Below are 26,501 nucleotides of genomic sequence, written 5' to 3'. Positions count from 1 at the left end.
TTCATCACTGGAAAGAGTTGACAGAAGGATACATTACAGTATCACACATGGCATCAGGATGCAGAATGGTGAGCAAAAAAGGGATACACTAACTTATGTGATTTTCATATAGCCAAACGTCACCACTGTACAAAGAGCTAAAAAGCAGATAGGCACAATCTAGAGATCTAGAGATGGCGCCATCTTGGATATTACACAGATGGAAAGGTCAACTAAAGGTGCCATGCCTGGCACCACCATGCTAGATACCCCCAGAAAACTAGGGACACCTAGAAGCCATTCATCTCGAGAAGGTAAGTACGTCTCTTCATCAGCGCCTTCACAGCAACCTTGAATGGCCCATCAAATGCTCCAGAGATGAAAGCATCAGTTTCCTTACGGCAGGTATGGCCTCCATTGCTTCCCTCAGTTGATGGCTTGATAGCCACCAACGTAGCACCTTGCAACGCTATACCACCAGGCAGCTCGAGATATGGGGCATACTTAAGCTTCATGTTGCAGGCTGGGACCTGAGTCCTGTTGGAGCATGCTGAGGCTGATAACTGGTTCTCCCTGAACTCCTTCAGCTGTTCCGCCCCCATGCATAATGTGCCTTGGCCATCGGCGTCAGTTAGTACCAGGCTTGTAAGTGTGGGATGGTCCTTGATAATTGACCGGAGAAGATAGTGTCTCGTTGATGCCGCAATCAGAGAGCTGATTGTCCAGACGACACGGAGTTTCAGCCCACCATTGGTATAGAAAGACTCTGGCATGCTTCCATTATCCTCCAAAGATGGTTCTTGCTCTCCACCAACAGGCCTGCGATCAACTCGGGTACCGCCCAGAATCACGCAACTCTGAAGTGTACTCCCATACTCTGCCCGCCATTTCAGGAGCACTCCCTCCTCGGTACCCACATCCCCAGAGGGGAGCTCAACCCGAAGATTCCGGATGTGCGTGAAGTTCCAGAGCACCTGGGCTGGGGAGTGCTGTGAGAGCTGCGCGAACAGTGGCCTCCCATTACCATTCGGGTTGCGCATGTTGTGGAACGGCTTGATGATTGTGAAGAGCATCAGCTTCAGGAAGTGCGAGAAGATGTTCCGAGGCTTCGGCGAGGACAGGTTGAGCGTGTCCTCGGCGTCGCCATCGACCGCCACGACGCGGTCAATCTTGACATACACATCGTGGACGAGGGAGACAAGCCCGCAGAACCGCTTCGAGACGGCGAAGCACCGGCCCAGCGACCGCACGTCCTCCACCTTGTTCAGGATGTGCAGGACGAGCGAATCCGGCAGGCAGTCGAACTGGTCGACCTCGAGCACAGGGTCCGCGTGGATTCGAGCCTTGGGGTGCATCGCACGGCACAAAGGTCACGCCTTTCAGCCACGCAAATGGCCCAGGATTATCAAGAAACGCTGCTGCCTTGCGGCGAACCCTTCGGTCCCCCGAATGGCTCGCCAAAATGGCAAGAAGCACCCGTCAAATCGACGCGACTACCTGAAGAGAACGAAAACATCGGCGGTAAGAACAGGGGCAAAACAAAAACGGCAAGTGGTTAATCAAACCCACATGGCCACATGCACCACACGTACCATAAGAAATCAACAGGGCCTCTCAAATCAAGAGTTGCAGCAAGCAAATCCGAGAATGGTATACCTCAATCACCGCCACGGCAGCCGCGACCCAACTCAAGCGGGCGAATCGAGCTCGAAGCGGAACCGACCCCACGCGAAACCCGACCTCTCGCCGGAACACGCACGGATCCAGCGCCGGCGAGCACCGGAGAACCCGAAGCGCTCCGACGCGGCTCTGAGCGCGGAAAAACCTGGATTTTTCCACCAGATCGAGCACGGCTCAACTCCTGCAGGCAGCTGGAGCGCCGGAGGGGGCTTCGATTCGGGGGGCTTCTGGTGCGAATCCAAGGATATTAGGGTTTATGTGGGGAGGAGTTGGGGATTTTCCCCTTCTCTTTTCAGTTTTTTCAAGGATGCGATGCGGAAGCTTTCCCTTCCTTCTCTCTCAACACCGCCGTCCGACGCGGCTTTAATATTGGGCTCGAAGGTGGCGGCGCCGTTAAGTAACTAACGGCTCCGTGCCGTCCGTCCACGTCAGCGGCGGAGCCGTGATGGGGTTAAACACTCTGCTGCTGCAGTACAGTGTGTCCTTTCCCTCTAATCCAGTGCGTTTATTAATTTCGTATTCGAGAGCAGAGGACAACAGTTCAGCTTAAAGCAGCACGTTCTCCCGAGTTGTGTAGGCAACATGCCTAATCCCCATTCAGCTTATTGTGGTTGGTAGCTGATGCTGATTTGTTATAAAAAAAATATTACTAATTGGTTGGTGATTGATACTGATTTGATATGATAAAAAATTACTAACTACTCCCTCCGTCCCGATATGTTAGCATTTGAAGCATTCAAATGCAAGAAATAGTAGTCTATTAAAATGACGCATGTACCCCTAAAATATTCTATGGTCCACCGCATGTAAGAGTAAAGTATTCCATTGCACTGACAAAAGTACAACACACACTGTGGACCAGCAGTTCATCCATTCACTGGAGCGATGTACAGAGCGCCAAAAGGCATTCACAATTTATTGATGCGCCAAAACAGGTGGGTGCATGCGCCAAAAAAGCTGGCGGCAAGTTCAAACAACCAAAAAGCAAAATGACAGCGCAGGAGTACATAAGGCCTCTGGACCACCAACATTCTAGCATCACCACACAAACTCCATGCCCCCATGGCGGTGGACCTCAACATTCTAGCAACAGCAGATGAAGAAGATGGCCCTTTTGAGGGTTTACCTCACGTCCTGGAGCACCCACCCCTTGCTGGAGCCCACCCTATGGAAGATGGAGATGGAGCACATTCTTTTGACCTCAACCTGGCAGCATATGAATCAGGTTAGAAACTTTGGAAGACCACAAGACATATTTGTCATGCATGCATACACTTGGTTTGCTTTGGTTTCGGATTTTACCTCAGAGTTTTCTCACTCTTCCATGTAGAAGAAGTGGATGGGTTGTATGCAGCAGCAGCAAACTTTGATTCAAACATTGATTTGGAGGAAGAGGAGGCAGGTAGAGTAAATGCAAGGTTAAGAGTAATTTTCAACTAATTGATGCCATACAGTTCTTACATTTCTTGTTACTGCTACCATGTAGATGAAGATGCTGCTGTGTATGCATATGATTTTCATGTTACTTTCGAGGAAGAGGAGCGCAAGGGTCCAGCGATCAAGGTACATGCAAAGAATGAAAAATTTTAGTTTCAGCAAATTTAGAATTTGAGGCTTTATGTAAATGTTGTACCTCTGAAATTTTGATTGATTTGTCAATGTAGATGATGCGTTCAATGCCGCCGATGAAACAACCAGCTTTGATGTGAACAATGATTTGGAAGAAGTGGGTCTCGATGGGTTCAGTGATGAAGAACATGTTGAACAAGGTTAAACCAATATTGCAAAATAGTGTATTTTCAGCAATTATCACGTAATAACTTTGAAATGAAATTAATCTCATAGGCAACCAACCTCAACCTGCAAACATGGTGAATAAAAGGAAGAATCTGTCGGACAGAGAAAGACAAGAGATTTATGAAGCATTACTTTCTTGGAGTGTGAATGGCAAATTGAAAAGAATGACCACCACAATAGTAGCCAATTTGTTTGATGTTAATAGGTGTTATGTGCAATCTATATGGAGGACAGCAAAGGAGTGCCTTGCTGCAGGTGTATCAGTTGATATAACACGCAAAAGTAAAAAAAATTGTGGTCGCAAGAAGGTTGGCATTGATTTGGCTAGAATTGCAACAATACCTTTGAATAAAAGGACCACTCTTAGGGCTCTAGCTCATGAACTAGGTGTGACAAGGTCCACTCTGCACCGCTGCTTGAAAAAAGGCAAGATACGTCGACACTCTAACACTCTCAAGCCATATTTGAGAGATGACAATAAGAAGGCACGGCTGCAACATTGTGTAGCTATGCTAGACGGTGGTACTTTGCGGTTTATTGATATGAAAAATATTATTCACACAGATGAGAAATGGTTCAACACCACAAAAAAGCAAAAAAGTTCTACATGCTGCCCGAGGAAGAGGATCCGTTGAGAACAATCCATAATAAGAATTCTATTCCTAAATGCATTCTCCTATGTGCAGTAACTACTCCAAAATATGATGCTGAAGGGACATGCTACTTTGATGGCAAACTAGGCATATGGCCCTTTGTGAGACAGGTGTAGTCATAATGTTGATTGCAGACTTTCTTTGTTTTAGTTTAACCAAGGTTGACAATTTGATTCTGTTGTCCCATGTTTCAGGAACCAGCACAAAGAAGGAGAAAAAATAGAGAAAAGGGTACTCCAATCACCAAGCCAATCAATGTGACAAGGGATGTTAGTAGAAGCTTCCTTATCACAAAGAGAGTTCAGTAGTTATGATGAATCCAAAATTAGAAATGTCTTCTTGACTCTACAAGGGTGCATGATAGAAGTCATGAAAAAATGAGGAGGAAATGGTTACAAGATCCCCCATATGAACAAGGATGCGCTAGAGGCTGCAGGAATGCTTCCCAACAGTCTTAGTGTCGATCCAGAGCTATATCATGTTGTCCTACAACAACCGGCTATTGCATGATCAAGGAAGAGTGTTTTTTGCTGTAGATATATCTTTTGTTGTAGATATCGCTGGGACAAGGTGGGCTAGGAGTAGGTCTTTTGTTGGATATATTTTGTACATTGCAGCCTAGGCATTTTGGAAGTGGCTGCACAACTCATTTTGTAAATGACTAAACTATTCCGGCACAATTACCATGAATTATGTCAACTAAACCATTCCATCATGCATTTGAAAGAATTGAAATGAAGTCGCAGTTGATTGTATTGGCATACACATGAGTTAACACCATAGTCACTTAAACATATCAACATATATATAGACAAAAGCATGATCCAATCGGCTACAACATTCAACTATTCTTTCTACTAGTACTAGCACCATCCATATACAGAGCATCATCCGTTGCACAGAGCATCATTCAAAAGAGGTCACATTGCTTTGCAAGCTATGGCCATGAAGGATAGATGTAGTCGATTACCCATTTGATGAAGGCGCTCAGGCAGAACCGTCGTCGCAGCTTGGCCGGTTGCACACCGAGTCCCTGGAGGTCTTCTTCTTAGGCACGATATCGAGCTAGTGGCGGCCTCCAAGATGGAACTCCATGGCGTCGTGCATACTGAGCGCATCCTCAAAAGGAATCACTCGAGCACAATCCGAGGCCGGAGAAACTCCCATCGACTCTGCAGCAGCCGGGGCCGCCGCGCCTCCCGCCCCAGCCGCAGCAGCTACCGACGCCATGCCTCCCGCCGCCATTGCAGCTGCTCCCACACACCACCCGTCCTCTAGTCCCGATGCCACCGCGCCAGCACCGGTAACTCCCGCCGACGCATCCGCAGCAGCAACATCCGTGGACTCTGTTGCCGCTCCCACCGACGCCGCATCAGCTACTGGGGATGCAACCATCTCACCGGCCGCCACTAGCGGCGCTTCCAGATCCGGCGCTGATGGCACCTCCACGTCCTCGTCAGGGAGCCACGCCAACGCCGCTATAGCACGACGCATCGCCGCCTCATAACCTCCCCTCCGTCGCGACACAGCTTTGGTCCGCGCGCGCCAAAGGAATGCTCCGCCGCCGCCGCTCAAAAATTTGCCGCTGGTGTCTCTCAGCTCGCTGGCGCCTGCGCTGTTCAACACTCGTCTCTTCCATGGGGAGGGAGGGGAGGTGACTGGAGGGAAGGTGAGAGGCCAATAATGGAGCGGCGGAGGGTGGGGAGCTCCCGGGGACACCAGCGCTGAGCGGCTCTCGCCGCCGCCGTCAAGGAGGGCAGCACGGCGGGCCCCCGCGCGGAAGGGGAGGAGCGCGGGGCGGGCGTGCCTCGGCCGGCTGGAGCAGGGAAAGAAGGGGGCCGGCTAGAGCAGGGAAAGGAGGCACCCCCGCGCGGCTGACGGAGCAGGGGGAGGAGGCCGCCGCCGCCGCTCCCGCCTTCAGTGCGCGCAGCGCCTCCCGCCGCGCCCCTGGCCTCCTTCCATCCCCGTCACACAGATCTCAGAGGGCCGGCGGGGGCTGAGGAAGGAGACGAGTAGGAAATCGGGCCGGTCGGGGACTGAGGAAGGAGAGAAGGAGAAGATTGGGGATTTTTTTTCACTCGATGGATCAGCACGGCAGTGGAATCTATAGCTAGTGGGACCCACAATAGTCTAGGAATGCTTATATTGTGACACAAATTTTGAATGCTTGGAATGCCAGTATTGTGGGACGGAGGAAGTATCTAGCTGACAAGTCAATTGAATAGAGCGAATTTGGAACACCCAACCTCGGGCAATTCCATCCTCGTCTCTAACGGCTGACGCCGCGACAGAAACTAGAAACTTTTCACGAGCAATAAAATCCCAGCCGTCGTCCTCAACTAGAGCATCCCGACCAGTCAAGAGACAGAAAAAAAAAAGACAAGCAACTCGGGAGGACCATATCGGTATCGGCATGCTGAGACCGGCAGCCGTGGCGTGGCGGCGTCGCGAGAGGCCGCCATGCCGGAGGCGGGAGGCCCCAATCGGATGCGGCTCCTCTGCGCGAACCGGGGGCACCACGGCACGGCAGCGGCCAGCGCGTCGTTGCCCGCCATGGCGTCGTTTCTTTTTTTTTGAAAAAAAAAGTAGCAGGAGCACTGCCTTGTTATTCCACGGCGTCGTTTTCGACCGGCGATTCGCGCGGCAAGTGCGCCCAGGGGGTGCCTTCCAAAAGATCTACCGAGCCGGCGGGTGATTAGCAGCTGGGATCGGGCTAAACATTGTGCCATGGTACGTCTTCCTTCGACCCGTCTGACTACCTGCATTAAAAATAGAGTTGATGGAGGGCGTTGTCAGGCATGCTGGCTGTCAGTTGATGGGTAGGCTAAGAGCAAGTATTATGGCTATGCCGGCAAGCAGCGAGAACGAGCGCCGCGATGGTGGCCGGGCCCGCAAGATTTAATGCCCAGCAGCGGGGGAGGCCAATAAACAACGCACACGGTGACTCTCAGCCGGCGGGAGCGGGCACGTCGTGAGACACCCTCTCTCTCCTCCACGTCGGACTCAGCCGGTATACAGCCGCCCATAAAACTTCTCTAATTGAAACGGCACCGCAACCGCTGTCGCATGCCGATCGAGCAGCTGGTTCCAAAAAGGAAAGAAAACAAAATCTGAATTACTAGGCTACGATCTTGCTAGTTCCTCCTCCTATCAAGTGCCAACGCGACGCAAACCATTTCTGCCGCCGCCGGGCGCCGCGCGCTATCCGGCGGTGGTCGGCTTCGGATCTATCGATCGGTCGTCGATCGGTCTCGAAGCTGCCAAACTTTTGGGGGAAAAAAAGGTCGTGTCGTGGGCTCGCGGTGCCAGCACTGCTCGCGTCAGCATGTGCTCACTCTTTCCTGGCCGTTTTCCCTATATTGAATTCGGCTGTAAAAATTTAGCTGATTTCAGCTGATTTAATACTGTTTTGTAAGTAAGTATAAATTGGAATAAGCTGAAAGAAAATAAGTTGAACTGCAAAACTCTGATGATGACTTGACGAGGTCAGGTCGGTCAGCCAGTGATCCGCCACGGGTGAGGGCCGGGACCCGGGAGGCCTGCAGGGGCAGGTGGTGAAGGTTTCCGTCTACCGCCGAATTGAAGCCGGGGGGTTGGTGCCCTTGTCTAGCCGAATTGAGTTTCGGTTTCAAGTTAAAAAAAATTACTGCAAAAGTTGTGGCACACTGCACTGCTCTCGGCACACTGCTCTGCTCTCGGGCTTGCAGTAGTGTGCAGGCTGTAGCTAAGATTGGATAAAAAATTCCTAACGCGCTAGCTCGCTCGAATCGTTTGTTAATAGTTTGGCTCAAACTTGACTCATTTTATAATGAGTCAGCTCGAGCGGCTCACGAGCCATAACGAGCCGAGTTAATTTTCAAGTCTGCAACTGAAATTGGCTCGGCCAATATGACCATACGCTGAGTTCGGCCCAACTCAGTCGTGAAACTCTAACCTTATACACCACATCAATAGTCAGTTGACTCTACTTATTTTGTTTTGTTCTTGAATTCTGTTTGGACTGATGATGTGTAAACTACCGTAGACTCATCGTCATGGTTGTGGTGAGCTGGCCGGACAAAAACTTTGTGGAATCGTGGATCAATCGATGGATGGATTTTATTCTCCATTGCTAAGATTATAAATACTTTGTATTTGTTGCTTATTTGCTTCTAATTTCGTGTACCGTGGTTTTATGATTTGGCTGCAAGGCGGCAGGACCTGCTAGGGCTGTGGCCCCAGAGCTGGAGATATTTGTGAATACCGTTCATGACATCCCGGTCCCACATCCTTGGTCTGGCGGCAGGCCAGGGTAACCTGCCTTTGCCCTTGGATTACTTTCGAGTCACCGAACGGATTAGAGGATCCTACAAAGCTTAATCCCATTCGCCAGCGTAACGATGACAGGAGTCTCATGAACACACACATCCCCGATCAAAGCCTAAACACACCTCACGCGCTGCGGCTCCTGCTGCTGCGGTGCCGCCGAAAGAAAGACGCCAGGTCGCCACTGTCCAGCTCTGCCGCGGCATCCCACGTTGGTTCTCGGCTTGGGAGCAAACCAAACCGGCCGCAGCGGCATGTGTGGCCAGTGGCTCCGCTTCGCTTAAGATTCCGATTCCACGGCGCCTCGGCGGAAGCTATCAAGCTTATCCCAAAACAAAGTTCAGAGCAATCTCTGATCATGAAACGGGCCAGCCATCGGTCAAATCAGGCATGAATCTGGCCGGACCTGCACGCACGCAACCTGTGTAAGCACGGGATCCGCCAATGGTTCTGGCCGTTTCACCGTTCCTCCTTGAACCGTGTGGCTTGTTCAGGGAAAGCTTTTGGCATCTACAGCAAGGCTGTGCAGCGGCTGGAATCTGATGCGGAAGCTACTGAAATGCCTAGCCTTTTTCGTTGGCCCCACGCACGCTATGCTTCTAATCCAGCTTGGGAAAATAATCCTCCTCACACAAGACAAGAGTTTCAGTAACTGTAAGTCTGTAATGGATAGCTGCTGAGCTGGAACTTGGTCACTGGGAAACTGCCGGCAGGGCATGCCCAGGTAATTCAGAACTGAAAAGGAAAGTACAAGTGAACACACTGGGTGCAAGTATTCAGCACTCTAGGGGTGTGCTTAGATCCGCGAAAATCTGGTAGAAAAGGTCACACCGGACACTGTAGTATACTATAGCATTGCGGTAAATATTGTCTTATTATAGGCTAACTAGGCTCAAAAGATTCGTTTCGTAATGTATATCAAAACTATGCAATTAGTTTTTTTATTTACTTACATTTAGTACTCCATATATAGATTATTTGTTATATTTAATGTTTCGATGTGATTGAAAGTTTGGAAAGTTTGGAGGAATGAGAGGGGAGTGAACACAGCCTAGCACCTCATCTTTACACGCTATTACACGCAAGAGGCCTGTGCTTTTTCAACTGCGCAAATGTACAGGAAGAATGCAAACCCTGTCAGAACGGGTGAAGGAAGACGCACACGAAAAAAGTATGCGTCGTGAGCAAGGGCTACATCAAAAGCTCCTCCGCTCTTCAGTCGCATTATGGTTTTTGCTCCAGTGTAATGTTCTCCAAGAGACCAAGACTCCAGTGCCTCGTATCCATTCAGCAGATCACAGCATTCACAGTTTCGTTGTCCACAAAGCTGATCCCATCCGATCACTCGTTCCCAGCAAGCACAAGATCGCCATCCTGGCTTGGCAGGCTAGGCGATTCGCGCACGCCGCGGATGTAGTTCCTTATGAGGTCGTTGTGCTCCGGATCGCCGATCGAAGAGGCCGTGTCGCATTCGGAGACGACGCTCAATCTCGACACGCTCCTGTCGCTGAACTGCCTCTGGAAACTGCTCGCGCCTGCTTCCTCAGAGTAGAACTCCTCCAGACCAGAACATGGCTTGAATCTGGAGCCATGTCTCAAAGGCGGTCTGGCACAGTTGAAGCTTTTGTGCCTTGTGAAGAGGGTGTCTTGATGCGAAACCGCCATGGATTCCTGGGGCTCCAGATCGTGAAGTGCAGTGACACCAGTTTCAGTTGATTGTTCAGTGAGGAAATCGAAGAGGCTCTTTTGTGGATGCAGAATAGGAGGAGCCGAGCCAGGGGTTTCCGCATCATCAGCAAATGGGTTCATCTGCCGTTCTGAAATTGAAATAGGCTGAAGTTGTGGACGGAAACGCGATAAATCATCATCCATGCTGTCAGGATCAAATGTTATGCTTTTCCTTGATTTTCTCCTCACCATCATACTCTCCAACCTACGGAAGCGCTCCACCTCGGAGTACCCAAGATCCATGACATTCTTCTCGTCGTCAGCTGTCCACAGAAGTGCAGACTCAGGTCGAGCATCCTTCTCCTCACCATCATCTTTGGCCTTGCGATTGTCAGTCACACCATTGCTATCACTTTCGACTTGAGGATCATGAGGGGTGACGATGGAATGATTATCCGACTCATCGTTAGTGATGCGATGAGGACGAGAGCAATCAGCACCAAAAAGAGGTTCGGTCTCATCGAGCACGGCACCAGTGTCGGTCATAGAAACACCAGGAGAGTGGTGAGCATTATCAGGGTCAAAACCTGGTGAAACATCATGGCTGCCAACTCCAGTGAGTGGTGAGCATAGAGAATGATCTAATTGATTGTCCACAACAGAATTAATAGCCTCTATCTTTATATCAGCAAGCTTCTTCCTCCGACGCACAGAAAAAGCACGACCCCATCTGCATTTACCTGCTGCTCCATCAGCAGTCCTGTGTTCTGAAACATCTACCACCTCACCACTTTGTGAATCTGTACATACTCTCCCTTCATAGTTTGGACTTGCCACCATTTCAGCATCTTCCCTAACATTCTCACTTGAAGAATATACACCTAAGGCTGCTTCTTTCCCATCAACTCTACTCCGATGTACATCCTCGGACAAGTTGGCATACTCATTGCCATTATCCTTGCTCAAACATGCATTGTTGGACTCTTTCTCTGCATAAGAAGTGAGAACTTTCACGGGTCTACCACCTGCAGCTTCAACTCTCTCATCTCGTTGATCATGTCCCTTCAGAAGAGGAGCATTTTCATCCAGATCAATACACTTGTTACTGTCTCTTCTGCCAACACTTGCCTCCCTGATTATGTCCTCCTTCATTGCAGGCACCGAAAATCTCTGGTCTCCTTTAATATTTACATCTTCACGGATCTCCGGACGATGTGCGCCCCCATAGTTTAGCAGTACACCAAGGAGAAGGGCCGTGCATATAATGACAGGAGAATTGGAGAGAAGGAAAGCGAAGAAACCCGGTGAATACTTGTACAGCAGATAGGGCAGTAGCAATAGACTGAACAGAGCCCAATTTTCAGAGGCGCATCTACAGGTCGTTCTGACAGCAGACCTTAGAGTTTTCTTGATACTGCACAGAGCATCCTGCTTTGCCTCGACGCCCATGGCCTGCCCTCTCCCGGTTGTCTACACAAATCTAGCAGAAGAAAACACAAGCAACGTTAGCTCCGTGAATTTGATATGCTTGGCTAGCCCACAAATGAAGTGAACAATAACCAGGCTGTAGGTTCGCTGATGCCCAGATCACACCAGGCCGAGGCTAGACCAAGGCATGTTCAGGCAATCAGGCATAATAAACTAACAATAAATGCCAAAGCACAACAAAGAATACAACCCACATGAACCCCCTTGCAATCTTTGATGATTTATGGGTGCATCTAGTGTGCGTGCCCAGCAACAAATGCCAACCCCCACGTTGTTAAAAAGAAACAATAACGACATCGCCTACAGGCTGCAGATGCTGTGTGATAGATCGTACCTTGAGGCAGCCGGCGATCGGATCCGCGCCCTCGGGATCTGAGAAGCCGAAGCGCGCAGCGCCCCCGTGGAACGCAGCAAGGGGAGGCGTCACCGGCGGGCAGCGGCGGAAACCAGAGGCAGGCCAGGAAGGAGGCGGTAAATAACACCAAGGGATCGCCTCGCCCGGTCGTAATCGCCGTCGGCGGTGCCAGCCAGGGGCAGCCACCGCAGCAGGAGGGGGAAGGCAGGCTTAGGGCGCCGCGCACCGCTGGCGCGCGCCTCCAGTGCGGCGGGGCGGCAATGGCGGTGGCGGGGCGGGTGGTCGAGGTGAAAGGAACTAAAAGAAGGCGACAGCAGGGCAGGAACACGGCGCCACGGGGCGGGCACCAGAGTACCAGACAGGCACAGGCTCGAGATGGAGTGAGCGGGCGCAACGCACCGGCAAGGCGGATGGCATGGCATTGGCATGGCGGCACGGTGCACGGTAGTGGGGCGGGCGGCCCCCGGGTGGCGGTGGCACGTGCGTCCACGCCGCGGCCGCGGGACGGGGACGCGAGGGGACAGGGGAGGGGATGGGCGGGTGGGGTATTTTCCCGCGTGTCTGGTCTGGTTCTGGTATTGGAGGGAAGCGTGTGGCGATGGGTGTGGTGTGGGTGGTGGCCGTGGTGGCCGGTGGGGTTGGGGGATCCGCCGACCTGCACCTGATCATCTGAGAGGATGTTTAATTGGTGAAAAAATTGGGATTTGGTTACTGTAGTATATTTTATTGTTATTTAATAATTAATGTTTAATTATGAATTAACTAGTGTCATTAGATTTATCTCGTAGGAATCAGTTAGACTGTGTAATTAGTTATTTCTTTCAACTGCATTTAATGGTCCATGCATATGCATGTGTCAAGCTTTTTTTTGGAACTTCGTTGCGGCTTTTTCCTCAGGGCTATGTTTAGTTCCGCGAAAAGTTTCCAAAATTTTTCACTGACGCATATCACATCGAATTTTACGATACATGCATGAAGTATTAAATGTAGTTAAAAAATATAATTAATTGCACAGTTTGATTGTAAATGACGAGACAAATCTTTTGAGACTAATTACTTCATGGTTGGACAATACTCCCTCCTTCCCTGTTTATAAGGCATACACGTATATCAAGATTCAAATCTTGTCATCTTTGACCAATAATTTGACTATTAAATTTTTATTTTTATAATGCAAATTTCATATGATTGGATTCATAATCAAATATATTTTACAATGATTATAAGTTTATAATCAAAAGTGATATAATATATAATAAATAAATGGTCAAAGTGTTGTTTAGAAGACCGTGTCATGTTCCACCATGCCTTATAAACGGGGAAGGAGGGAGTAGTTACCAAATAAAATCGAAACGTGCTACAATAATTTTTTTCGCAAACTTTTCTCCAACTAAACACACCCCAGTATGGATGATGGGATGGGTCTGGTCCTGGACGGCGCCGAAAAGCGTCTTTCGGGGGGCGGGGGGGGGCTCTCCTCTTTCGCCGCCGGGAGCCTGTGGGCGCCAATGATGGCCACAGCTCAGATCAGGTGTTGGTGCGCCGGCTTTAGGAAGGCAGATCAAAAAACCCCGCCTTTTCTGGAGCGAGCGAACTATAGAGGCTGTGTTTAGATGCCTGGAAAAAGTGGGAAAAATTATATCGGATACTGTAGCACACTGTAACATTTTTCATTTATTTGTTGTAAATATTATACTACCATGACCTAACTAGACTCAAAAGATTCGTCTCGCAACATACATCAAAAATATGCAATTAGTTTTTTATTTAACTACATTTAGTACTCCATGCATATATCATTTGCTATATTTAATGTTTCGATGTGATGGAAAGTTTGGAGTTTTTGTGGGATCTGAACACACATTTTTGCCGTGCTGCCTCTTCGGCACAGCGCCGGATCAGTGCCGTGCTTCCGGCTCAAGAATGCCAGGTCGGAAAAGCCATGGCCCTCGGGAGGTTTTTCTGGATATTATTGCTCGTCCTGTGATGAGAACCGTGCTGAAATTGAAACCATGAGGTGGCGTGTCGGTCAGGCGACCTCAACGGCAAGTTCATGATGATGCTTGCACAAAATGTCTGGTCTGCCTGGGCTGGGACAACTGGGAGAGAAACCAGAAGCGCACATGTAGATGCCGAGGCGCATGTGACGCCACTCATGTACTCCGTAATAATGAAATACCATTCCATTTCATGCCTATTTTTCCCGCGCATACAAAAACCTGGCGCAGCGAAACAGGCCAAAAATCACACCAAAGAATTGACAGAGGGAGAGAAAAAAACACCTACTTGCATCTGTATGGCACCTCTCTACAGCATAAGCACTACAGAACCACGTGGACCGAATCCATCCATCCATCATCTGTACACATACTCATCGGACAGTACGATCCTTAGAAGCTCTCGCAGGTTACCAAATACGTGCCTCCCAGAGCTCTCTGCTCCAATGTAGTTGAGAAGCTGCTCCGTATCCTAATCATCCGCATGCAAATGAACACACAAGTCTCAGTTTGCAGGTGAAAACTAGATCAAACAAGCATTGCAGGAAAAAAAAAGAGCAGCAGCTATTATACAGGATTCAGAGGAAAGTGCAAACCTTGTGCAACAGATAAATGGCATAGGAGGCCCTAGCGGCGTCGTCTTCTTGGCATTCCAGGAAAAGGGGGTATTCTGTCAGTTCAGACTCGGCGCAGTGCGTGCTTGCCTGTTCTGCTGAAGCAGAGCATGCTGTTTCAGCTGCTGAAGGCAAGCAATCACTCACATAAGATCGGGATCCTCCAAAGCGTAAAGGGTATCGGAGGGGAACATCGAGATACGAGGCAATGAGCAAGACTGCCTACAACAAATAAAAAGAGATAAGCAACTTCTGATGGCATCAGGTACCAAACCAGACGTACATGCAGGTAGATTGTTTTTAAAATTTGAGATAAACTGAAAATTTGAAAGGACCATAGTGCCTTGTATCATTCCAAACTGAAACTATGAAAACTCAAATGTTCTTCAACTGATCTTCTCCAAAATTAGTATGCCGTGGTGCAATTTTTATATTTATTTTTTGGGTAATTATCTCCCTTGTGTGGGACAATAATCCCAGTTGGGTTGGGATACTTATGCTGCTCAGAGGACATCACATTATTATAATGAGTAAAAAAATAGCTAATACACAGACTTACATGTGCTGCATACCCCAGAACAGTTGCAGACCTCTGAAGCTCCTTGTCACTGTAATTCTTTTGCTTTCTTTTAGGCTTTAGAATTTGCCAGCCAAAAAGCGTCAAACCACGCACTTGAGGAGATTTAATGACGCTGGGTACATGAGTTCCATATGCTCCTGGAAGTGTTCTATTTTCCTCTGAAAGTGCTCCACACTCCCCTGAAAGTGTTCTGTCATCTCATCATAAATGGTTTCAAAAGGTGATTCTGGAATGTTTTTTTTTCCTTCAATTTTGTTGTAGGAAAAAGGCAAAAACACATAATGCAGATGTTTACCTATGATCCTTAAACAAGAATATCCTAAGCAAGCTGCATTAAAACTCAGATGGAAAAAATCAATGAATGTGGATTCTTTTTAAGCAGTGATGGTTGCAACCACTCGGTTCCCCTGGTCCCTGGAGCACAGAGAGTGATGCTCCAACTAGACTAGCATATCCAACACTGAACTGGATTACCACCAATGGCATGGATACCAAAATTTGTCCAGGGTGGAAAAATAATCATAGAGATGAGGTAAATTCAGCATTAAGTCATGGACTAAAATCTAAATGAAAACACTGCATTTCCATCATAACACCAAACATATAAGTCAGCACTAGCGTACAAGGAAAGTTTCTTGCTAACTTCATAGAGCTAACAGAGGGACTACTGAACAAACCAAGCAAAAGTGCAAAACTCATTCTTTTCTAAAACGATTTTTCTTGAATGAACAGGCAAATTCATTTAAGAATGTATGTTTCCTAAGAGAGATATCAAGAGAGACATATGAGTAATGGATTCTCACCATTAGTATCGGCAAGAGGGTTTTCTGCATGTCGTGGCAGATCATGGAAAACCCTGACAGGGTACAAAGCAGCAACCTGGCCAACCATGCACTGCTGCCTCGTCCTAAGCAGCCTCTGCAGATCCTCAAGCCTCGCCTTGTCCCCAGATAACGCCTGCTTCGCTGCCTGCAATCAGCGGGGGAATATTAGATTCCCGTACACAGGCGCAGACAATCCAAGTCCGAATCCAACATAGCTGCACTTGGCATTGACGCGAATCCGCAGAAGGATCGGTTCGAGTACCTGCACGCGCTGGTACGCGGCGGTGAGGGCCCTGGACAGCGGCAGCACCCGTTCGATCTGCTCCTGCACCCGCTCCTTCCCCCGCTCGACGGCCTCGGCCGCCCGCCTCCTGCCGACGACGGCCTCCTCCTCGCGCGCGCGCTGGAGGTCCAGCCTCCGCCTCAGGTCGCCCAGCGCCTCCGCCTGCCGCAGCGCCTCCCTCCTCACCTGCGGCACACCACATCGAAAATAATTTTCTAAACCAAAATTCAAACCACTCGGTGCCAGAATTGGGGGGGGGGGGGGGGGGGGGGGGGATTAGGGTCATCAGGCCATTCGCGGTCGTGGCAGGGCGGGCACGGACGCACCTCGAGCGCGGCCTCAATGCGGCGGGCCAGGGCCGACCGCTCCTCGGCCGCGGCTGCGAGCGCCGCGGCCCGGCCCCGCAGCTCCCGCCACGCGACCACCGCCTCCTCCGCCGCCGCCGCCGCCGCCACCCTGGCGCCCCGACCGGGCGCGGACGGAGCGGCCCCCACCCGGACCGCCGGGCTCATCGCGGCCGTACGGCCGCGGCGGACGATGACAGAGAGCCCGCTGCGGCGGCCATGGCGCGCTCCCGGCGACGGAGGCGTCGAGATCGAGGCTCGCTCAACAACTCCTGAGCCCCAAAAGGCGGTACCAGCCGTCGGAAAATCGAAAGGCTCGCCTCAAAAAAAAGAACGGAAGGCAACGGAGGTTGGAGGGGAGGGAATCGAATCCGCGGTGTCGTCACGCTGCGTTGCGGGGGGCGCAAGCCAGCGGTTGGATGTGAGCGCGACGCCGAGGCGTTTGCCGGCTGGTTTGAGATCGAGAGTTTGTCTTGGCGACGCGTCGCGACGCGTGGGGGGGGGGGGGGGGGGGGGGAGGGGGAATCAGACTCTCGTGCTGCACGCGAGGCCTGGGGGCTGCGGGTCTCGCTCGCCGCCACGGCGCGCCAGCCACGTCCGGGGCGCTCCTCCTGGCTCCCGTGGCCGTGGTCGGTCGAGACGCATCAGCTTACCATGATGACCATGATGACTACGATGCCAGGTCGCTACGCCAGGTGGGTGATGCGAGACGGGCGGGCCGTCGGCGCGCCCTGCCGCGACGACGACGGCAGCGGCGGCGGCGCCGGAGATGCTGCGAGGATGCGGATTCCTTCTCGTACATTCGGCTCGGCCCATCGCTTTTAGCGAACAATAGCAAGCGCACGCAAGCAACAGCGTCCCGGCGCCAGAGTCAAGACACCGGCACGCCGCTCCAGCCTCCCTCCATCTGTAGAACGAGAGAAGGGAGCCGAAACAGGACCCGGTCAGCGGCTCAGCGCAACACAACAACAGCATCAGGAACAGGTCGGGCTCACAGACTCCCTTGCTCCTCGAACATTCAGCATAAACCTGAACCAGACGGAAGTCAAGCCACAACGCTGCGCAAGACGAACGGCAAGGGAGACGACGAAATCAAGTCAAAAGCAACATGATCCTAGACCAGATAACTTCACATGACAGAATCTAAGGAGTCACGGCCAACAGCCAGGCGTCCGGCGCAAACAGGGCCAAGGACTACTAAAGCAGGTACGACTGCTAGACACGATTTAGCTGCAGCAGTAGCAGCAGCAGCAGCAGCAGCACATCAATCCATGCCCCTATGTATGAACATCGGAGCAAACGGCAGGGCAGCCGACACCAAGCAGTGCGAGTGTGCGGCACATGACAAAGGAAATGGAAATTCTACGGTTCGGCGATGATTTTCTGTCTTCACAGTTCACATTCGCAAACGACGGCATCTTCCGGTGCATCATCCTTGGGGCACAATACCTTATAGTAGCTCAAACTTGGGTCTGGTGGAATTGATCTACAAAGGAAATAACAGTGAAACAGAATATGTCAGGCAGATTTCACCCACCAACAAAGGATACAAGGCTAAAACCAAAACGTAGTAGTCCAATGCTGGGCGAAGAACAGGTAATTTGTGCAGCATTTTAGGGCCTGTTTGGATGGGCTAAAGTTGAGTGCTAAACTTTAGCGCCTATTAGCACTTACACTTTTGCTAAAGTTTTTGAATCTTAGCTAAAGTTTAGCCCACCCATAGCACTCCCGTTTGGATAGAATAGTGCTAAACTTTAGCACTTTGGGGCATTAGCGCTTGGATCCGAACATCTACTTACACTGAACAAAGAAAGGTCCCCCTACATGTGCAGCTCCAAAATTAGCTTGCACAATGTAAATAAAATAAAATTAACTGGTACTGAGGGAAGATAAATGCTTGATTCTGATACATATAATGAGCCAGAAAACTAGGAACTTAGGGAGCAACACGTCACAAATAATCTGAATTTGTTGTGTATAGTGCAAGGCGGCTTTGTTCTGTGCACTAGATGGACATGAAAAATAAAATGTTGTTCTTAGTTTACTCTACCTTGTACTCCTCAAACATGAAAATTAAAGATCCTGATAGATGATAAAGATATTGACAAATGTTACAGTTTGTAGAAAACTCTATTGTTTTTAAAAGGTGCTAAAAGCCTACAACACTCTTAGACTACATAACCATATTTCTCTTCCAGAATTTTCATGTCTACTGGTTTCCAGACAGAAGCCAGATTGCATGATCAGAAATATCCGCATGTATGATGAAACAAATAAACCAATCTGTAAAAGAACCTTACCTAGCAGAATCTGATTAGCCGCAACGCGTAAGTCTTGACAAATCAAAATAAACCCCGGCAGTTTCGTGATCCACACATGCAGTTCTTCGTCCTCCGAGAACCTGAACCACTAGACTCAGCTCCAGCAACACCATAGTCATAAGTCAGCTCTGTCATGGGAGGAATATGCTTCAGTGCAAAGAACATTATATGTGGATGCCTGTCATCTCCATGGTCATATTGAACGGGTTGCCAGAAGACATTCGGTGAGCAACTGTGGTTAATGAAACGTGAGACATTTCCCATGTTCTTTGCACTTATCTTGATGGGCAGTGGCTCAAATTCATCTGCTGTTACGTATGGGCTATCCTCACCTAACAGTTCAGGCCCACAATTCCATTTTAAAGTCTTATCACCAGGACATACAGTCTGAAAAATGTAATCATCTTCACTATCATTGAGATTAACTTTGAGCTCATCAATGACTTCACCGGCATACTCACATATAAACGCACCAGAACGAATAGGGTCCCAGCAGCGAAGACCCCAGCCTCGGTTGGTGGTCCTGAAGACCTCAAAATGTAACCTGGCTCCCTTTTGGGTCACTCTGTTCCGGCAATTTGTAGAACAGTTGCAAGAATCACCACATTCATAGATTATTGGTTTGCGGCATGACAACAATCCTGATGAACTGTAAGGTAAATCACCTCCATTATGTTGTCCACAAGCACAACTGGAATCACCAGGCAGGCAAACACTCTGGCACCCGCAGCCCTGCAACTTCTTCATAGAACTAAGGGGCCTCAAGTATTTGACCTGATTAGTATAGGTGAAATGTCCAGGTCCTTTATCATGGTCTACCTCATTGACAAGACAAACTGGCAACATTTCAGCCTTAGATGACAGATCGGCTAGTAGAACACTGCCTCTGGTAGCAGGATTAGTTATCCATTTCTGAGTCATCTTCCATATTGCAGCTCCATCACGCTGTCCAGGTTCACGCAGCAGCTTGTACTTGAAGCAATTGATACCAGACTTTGTTCTCTCCTTCCAGGACTCATGAATCTTGTAGAGGCCATCATATACGTAAATTTTCCCAGTTAAGCAAAATGGATCCTTGAAGCCCCGTACAACCCTTATCTCATTCTTCCTGTGCAAACTCCTCTCAAGAGCTAGGTTACCCCTCTCAAGCTTCTGATCATGCCTCTCTTCAGTATTCCTACTATTTCCCCCTTGACCACTGTACACCAGCACATCTGTGTCATCATCCACATTCTCATAACCGCCTGCAGAGACGATACATATCGCTACAGAATCCTCATCATTTCCAAACTTAGTAGTCATGTAATCAATGCCTCCCATACTAGGTGCATGCAACCCAATGACGCACAGCTCCATCCTGAAATAGAAAATATCACCTATCTCAACTCCAGGGACAGTTCCTACCCTCTTACCCGAATTGGCCCTGATGTTACTGGCCATCATGATGGCGCCAGCCTTCAGGTCTGCACGTCTGCTAGCATCCTGTGTTTCATCCATCTGCAGATGTCTTCGCCTGAGTGCCTCAAAGGTCATGTGAACTGCTTCCACAATCTCCCTGTTATCAGATGTCGATGGCAGAAAGGCAAGCTCCTTGCCAGCGACGAAATTCTTGTACGTTGGCTTAGGGCGCTTGAACTTACCATTTGAGCCATCTGCACGAGATGCACCAGAACCAGGAGGACGGCCTCTCCTCTTCCGTTCAGATGACAAAGTTTGGTTACCCGAGTAAGGATCGTCACCATCAACTGGCATGCCTGATCTCGTCTTGTATGCAGAGATAGGGGTGGCATCAATGGGGCCGTTGGCACTGGTGCCGGCATAGGAAACTCCATTTGCAGTGACACTGAAAGTAGCAAACGATCCAAAGGCAGGAAGGTTCCCCGCGCCAAACCCTGTTGGGAATTGGCCAACCGGAGTGACACAGACCAATGGCGGTGTACTTGACTGATTAACATTGACTCCCATGGGTGCTGGGAACATGGGAGCTAAAGACCTTAATGGCTTGGCATCTAGGAGCTCCTGATAAGGATCAGGTATGAAATTTGAGGCCCTGTACATCTCAGATGTATGAAAATTCCTGCCAAAGAAAGCAAAATATTAGTGCAGTATTAGAAAATGAAACTCCTTAAGAGCATTGCATTAGCAAAATAAATCGTTGAGCTGCACCCCAAAAAAAAATTAAAGCAGCTGTAATCAGCACATGAACTTCACGCACTATTCGACAGTCTGGCATACTTTTCTCATCCTACAAGTCACTTTGCATATTTTTTTTCTGAACAAATCGTGTTGTCAAAGTACTGTTAACAGAAATATTCACCAAACAAAAGACTTCACAATTCTATTATAAAGGTATTTTTTTGTTTTTCGAGGCACAGTTATTACAGTAGTTTTTCTTATATCATAAGTCACTCTGTACTACCCATTGACTGTCACAAACTCTATGTAACACAAATTAATTAGCCATTATGAGCGCATAATCGACGACGACGACTATGCCAAAACCAAATTCGTACAAGCAAGCCTCAGGCCCTTGTCGCCTTGTGCTATTCAATATGAATTATCGTGAATCCACCATCCAAACCAAATGGTTGACCACCATGCATTTGCCAATGATTGCAACAAATAAGGGGAGGAGCAAGGAGATTCAGAACAGAGAACTAGTAGTGAACTGGATATACATTTATGGACTGTGATCTGGTCTCCGACAGGCAACAGGGTGTCAATGATGTCAAGGAAGTTGGCTGGTGATCAGCTATGAAGTTGGAAAAAGGTGTATGAAGTGGGAGATAGAATGGCAGCAGCAGTGTATTGGCAAAATAGCTTGTACCAATCATTTGGATGGTTCCACTGCAAAGTTTCACCAGGGATTCTAACTTGCAGAAATCAATTGGGGGCGAGGAGCATCTCTCTTGTTATGCTTTTACTAATCACATTTCATACAGAAAGCTGAGAAGGTTCACCACACAGGTACCTTCATAAACAATTAAACACATTGGGTCTAACATGCATCAAGGCGCCAATCACCAGCGCAATCTCGCGGGACCTTATAGCAATGGTGTTTAAAGAAACGACCTTTTGAACTAGCCCCTGGTGCCACTGAGACGAGGCTTCTCCCCTCCGTCAAGCCCAACTCATATCAAAATGGGGGAGAAGTACCACAACCTAAGGAATCACAACCCCAAACGAACCTACACTAGAACAGCATGCCTGACTCCTAAAACATCAAGGCTAGTTTGGATAAATCACTCTGCTAGTGGCTTGGAGGGGAATGAACTAATTTCTCCCTCAATCCCCCACAGTCCCCTCCAGGGGCGGACCCAGTATAGGACATGGGTATACACATGTACACCCGATAATTTTTGCAAACGAAATCGAAGTTAGTAGGGAAAATATTGTAACTGGATTCAGATCCGAACACAGATAGTTTTGTTAGGGTTCGGGGTGCTCCGTCTCGCACAGCAGAAGGAAAGAGAAGGAGCGGGCATACCTGGTGGATGCTCGTCGCCGGCAAAGCGCTGAGCGAGGCGAGACGTGAGAAATGGCGCCGCCGCTCGCCCAGTCGTCGCCGCCAGGGAATGAAGAGCAAGGAGGAGAGAGCACGGGAGAAGGGAAAGGAGAGGAAGATGATGAACCCGAGGGCCTGAGCCGTGAGCCGTGAGCCCTGAGCGTGAGCGGGAGGGCTGTCAATGAGCCGAGCTTGAGCTAGCCTGCCACCTCGCATCCCGAGCCGAGGTTGATCTGAGTACGAGTTGTTTTTAATTTTTAATTGATTAAATTGCATTCACCATACAACAATTTGTTAGGTGGATGCAAATTGGTCCAACAATTTGTAAAATGCTTGATTTAGTGCAATAACTTGACAGGTGACTGCAGATCGGTCCAACAACTTGTAAAATGCCTAACTTGATGCAATAACTTGGCAAATAAGTGCATTCACAGTCCAAACATTACACGATAATGTAACTAATGCAGTCTCAATAAAGAGTATATTTATGTTAGGACAAATTATTAAGTATTATTTAACCATTGATTTTTGTGCTGCGCCTGCGTGGCAATGTATTTGACCAGGATAAAAACCCTCACTGTTTAGAAATTAATGTTATGTCTTTACATTAATTATTTTTTGTATAGTGATTTAATTTTAACTAAAACTAACTAATTTGATATTCAATATTGAAAAATTCACACTCACTGTTTTCGATATGTTTGATTATATGCACTGTTAAACTAAAAAAGCCAATACATTGATACAAACTATTGATACCTTTTAGGAGGTTGGTGCATATATTTTTAAAGCCTCATATATTCGTTAGAAAGGAAAAATGAGCTAAATAAATAGAAACAAACATGGGCATTGTTGAATACATGAGCAGAAGTGTAGAAGAAATCTAAGATTTCAGGGTCTCTATTATCAACTTCAGTGTTTGAGTGATAATAATAGTGTAATTCTAAAATTTGTTTGTATTTGAACTAATAAAAAATTGTACATAGTTGAAAAGCAACGACCAAATCACCATTAATAATTTTCATTTATAAAATTTAAGAATTATTGACGTTCATCTACTTTGCTTAGTATATTGCTATTATAATGGTGGTTAAATAATATATTATTTATAATAAATCATAATTAATTTATTCTGAGAATAAAATTATTGGTGTCCATTACGACACAAAAATCTACGGTCAAATAATACGTTCCGACATGAATATACTCTTTATTGTGACTTGACGTTAGCAAATATATAGTCGTGTAATGTTTAGACTGTGAATACACCAATTTACCAAGTTATTGCACTAAATTAAGTATTTTCTAAGTTGTTGGATCAATCTGCACTCAGCTATCAAGTTATTATTGTAATAAATTGAGCACTTTATAAGTTGTTGGACCAATTTGCACCCACCTGTCAAGTTGTTGTATGATGGGTGCAATTTACTCTTTTTAATTTTTACCAATGTTCCAAATTTACACCACGACAAAATGACTCGATACGACAAGGAGAGACGGATACCATGCAAGTAGAAAATTTTCTAAGAAAATACCATGTAAATAGAAATACTTGAGCTTTATCGAATAGCTCAATTTCGAATCGTATGCTAGCTTGATATTTAGTACATCGAGCTGGCAGCTTGAATTGAGATTTTAGCAAATTAAATTTAAATACCCGTGAGTCTCGAGCTTTTCTAATAGTTCTACTGAACAATAAGGATGAATCATGAATGCTCGGCTGGTAAACAGAATAGTCGTGACGCATTTTATTTTCTTACCTCTCTTTTTCTTTTTTTATACTACTATCTTTTCTTTTTAATATGATAGATAAAATAATAAAATCAGGTGACCATCTATTTAGTAATGCTCTACTTGGCAACATAAAATATGTTCTACCACTTAATAATTGGACTCTCCTATAATCATTATCATACTGGGACAATCTTTTCAACATTAGCTATTGATCCAAACCTTAGATAGGTACACACAACATCGAACTTTAGCAAATAAGATGAGAAAATAATATTCCATACAAATACTAATCAACAAAATTTCTACAAGTGAAAGGCTACATATACGCAGAACATAAATCTACAAACAAGTTAGGGAAGTGTCTATCTTCTCCAACTCGACTTTAGACGTGTTAACAAATGCAATCAAGAAAAATAATGGTAAGATGTTCAAAACAACAGTCTGATTTATAGTCTTATAATAGATGATGTTCCAATTGACGGTATGGAAAATGTTGAAACAATTGAGGTCTTATGATCCACTATTTGAAACATCTTGTTGGTATTGCTTTTTTTAGCATAGTGATTTGCAATGAAATGAATGTGTTCTTAAAATGGAGTATATAAAGTTATATTTTATTAACTTTTATCATATAATTTTATTAAGTACTATCTTCTAACATTTAATTAATATGCTTGAGGGGGGGGGGGGGGTCAGGGCCTCATGCAGCCCAAAGGCCTCTACCTATTTGTAAAGAGTAAATTGTTTTCTTAGTTCGTTATTAATTTTGATCATTATTTTTTTATCAGATACAAAACTGAAAGTGTATTGAGTCCATGTCCAGGTTGTAGTAACCTCCAACTTGGAATCGAGGCCAACATATCTTCTCTATAGACAGATAATTAGCAAGCAGGGAAAGGCAAGGTCATGAGTAGGATCAAGTACACTGCGCCATCAACATGGAGATGACCTTTGCAAGGTAACTATGCATTGCAAGGTAACCATGCATCCTATGGTAACCACGCAAGAAAACCGGTGGCAACATCGGCGAGCGAACAAATTGGCGAGAAAAAAGGGTTGACGAACAACTAACATAAGCTATAAATAAAATATTAGACAATCATACACAAGATATTTAAAATCTTTATTATTCGGTCTTGAGAATTTATCACCTAAAGAGGGATGAAATGTTGTGAACTGTAACTTTTCAGAAAGAATCAACATAAGGAAAACAACATAAAAAAAACTTCACAGAAGCAAAGATTCGAAAGAATAGTATACACTATATACAACATATATATTGACTTATACAAAATTTAAATGATCATATATGATTATAAATAACAATTATGTAATAATGCACAAAAGTCATAAGAAAAACAAGTATTTAATTTGTGAAATAATTTATATTTCAAACCGGTAATAATGACTTTTATTTAGAAGATGATGAAGTACAAAAATATTCTGAGAGATCATGCACACCTAATTTCTATAGTCTTGGTCGGCCACCGCCTCCAATGCACATGGAGAATTGCCACTGCCTCCAAGCACATGGAGAATGGCCAACAAGCCCAGCTATTCAGTAATCCTTAGGAGACGACCACAATAACTTAACCCCTAAATCTGCCCCAACTGCGGAGCCAATAGGAATGCAGCGGTCAAGTAAATCCTTGTTTTGTTCTCAACAAAATAAACTATACCCGCACCATGGTGTATTGATCTCGCATATAGGGGAGGACCAAAACCTAATCATGACGCGTCGATTAGCACGCGGGACCGCAAGTAGATTAACAGCTAAAACACTGGGGAACAGACGAAGATTTGGACTTGATTGTAGCAGTCGCAGCAATGACATGTTACCCCAAAAACACAAGCAACGCCTAGAGCAATACGCCTAGCAAGCTAGGGTTACTCACCAGCAAGAGGAGAGGTGGATCCAGGCTCAGAGTGGTCTCCGCTCCACCCAGCAAAGGGCGAGAATAGGAGCACGGGGTTGTCGGAGAGCGAGAGAGTAAGAGAGAGATCAGAGACACCACGAGAGAAAATACGAAAACCTCAGGTCCCCTCACTTGTGTAGTATTCACTATCCACGCCTAAAATCAGTGGCAATTCTTAAAGAACTTTGCCATTTTCAATTGAAGGTTCCCTACGCGAGGGCACAAAGCCACCCGGCTCAACCATAAAATCTGCACTGGTTCAGCAGGTTTAGTTCATCAAAACAAAAACCGTCCACTTTCAGACTCCGGCTAAAGAAAAGGTGGAGAGTGGAGACATGCACGGAACGGTGACAGAATGGTTTGGTTCAGTCTTATGTTCCCGTAGATCGAAGCACACAGACAATTTTATCATCTGCATATTTAACTAGAAAAAATAAAAAGGAAAAGACCATGTGGAC

At 47.2% G+C, this 26,501-nt stretch overlaps 4 protein-coding genes across 7 annotated transcripts; all 4 read right to left on the bottom strand.

Annotated features, from left to right (window-relative positions):
* Nucleotides 1–2,013, bottom strand: LOC120665098 (F-box protein At4g18380-like). Of its 2 annotated transcripts, none has more exons than XM_039944528.1 (2): nt 1,572–2,013; nt 1–1,476 (listed from the first exon to the last, which is right to left on the bottom strand). In XM_039944528.1, the coding sequence occupies exon 2, from the start codon at nt 1,332–1,334 to the stop codon at nt 270–272; it is 1,065 nt and encodes a 354-aa protein (XP_039800462.1). In that variant the 5' UTR covers nt 1,335–1,476; nt 1,572–2,013; the 3' UTR covers nt 1–269. The 2 variants fall into 2 exon arrangements, with proteins under 2 accessions (XP_039800462.1, XP_039800461.1); XM_039944527.1 differs by having other exon boundaries at nt 1,636–2,013.
* Nucleotides 2,014–9,489: 7,476 nt separating this feature from the next.
* Nucleotides 9,490–12,316, bottom strand: LOC120665096. The gene is made up of 2 exons (XM_039944524.1): nt 11,905–12,316; nt 9,490–11,562 (listed from the first exon to the last, which is right to left on the bottom strand). Exon 2 carries the CDS (start codon nt 11,529–11,531, stop codon nt 9,756–9,758), a length of 1,776 nt encoding a protein of 591 aa, XP_039800458.1. The 5' UTR covers nt 11,532–11,562; nt 11,905–12,316; the 3' UTR covers nt 9,490–9,755.
* A 964-nt stretch (nt 12,317–13,280) lies between these two features.
* Nucleotides 13,281–17,004, bottom strand: LOC120665097. 3 transcript variants are annotated; one of them, XR_005671103.1, is made up of 7 exons: nt 16,550–17,004; nt 16,203–16,409; nt 15,920–16,085; nt 15,096–15,295; nt 14,519–14,758; nt 14,212–14,394; nt 13,281–13,542 (listed from the first exon to the last, which is right to left on the bottom strand). XR_005671103.1 is itself a non-coding variant. In XM_039944525.1 (6 exons), exons 1-6 carry the CDS (start codon nt 16,733–16,735, stop codon nt 14,281–14,283), a joined length of 1,113 nt encoding a protein of 370 aa, XP_039800459.1. In that variant the 5' UTR covers nt 16,736–17,003; the 3' UTR covers nt 14,035–14,280. The 3 variants fall into 3 exon arrangements, 1 of the variants encoding a protein (XP_039800459.1); XR_005671104.1 differs by lacking the exon at nt 13,281–13,542 and adding an exon at nt 13,944–14,144; XM_039944525.1 differs by lacking the exon at nt 13,281–13,542 and having other exon boundaries at nt 14,035–14,394; nt 16,550–17,003.
* A 643-nt stretch (nt 17,005–17,647) lies between these two features.
* On the bottom strand, nt 17,648–22,540 carry LOC120665095 (histone-lysine N-methyltransferase, H3 lysine-9 specific SUVH1-like). Its single transcript, XM_039944523.1, has 3 exons — nt 22,376–22,540; nt 18,868–20,965; nt 17,648–18,053 (listed from the first exon to the last, which is right to left on the bottom strand). Exon 2 carries the CDS (start codon nt 20,944–20,946, stop codon nt 18,910–18,912), a length of 2,037 nt encoding a protein of 678 aa, XP_039800457.1. The 5' UTR covers nt 20,947–20,965; nt 22,376–22,540; the 3' UTR covers nt 17,648–18,053; nt 18,868–18,909.
* Nucleotides 22,541–26,501: the final 3,961 nt, after the last annotated feature.

This window comes from Panicum virgatum, chromosome 3N (assembly GCF_016808335.1).
Source record: "Panicum virgatum strain AP13 chromosome 3N, P.virgatum_v5, whole genome shotgun sequence".
Classification (NCBI taxonomy): Eukaryota; Viridiplantae; Streptophyta; class Magnoliopsida; order Poales; family Poaceae; genus Panicum; species Panicum virgatum.
The sequence above is the reverse complement of the archived record's forward strand: the minus strand, read 5'-3'. Positions and strand labels throughout refer to the sequence as shown.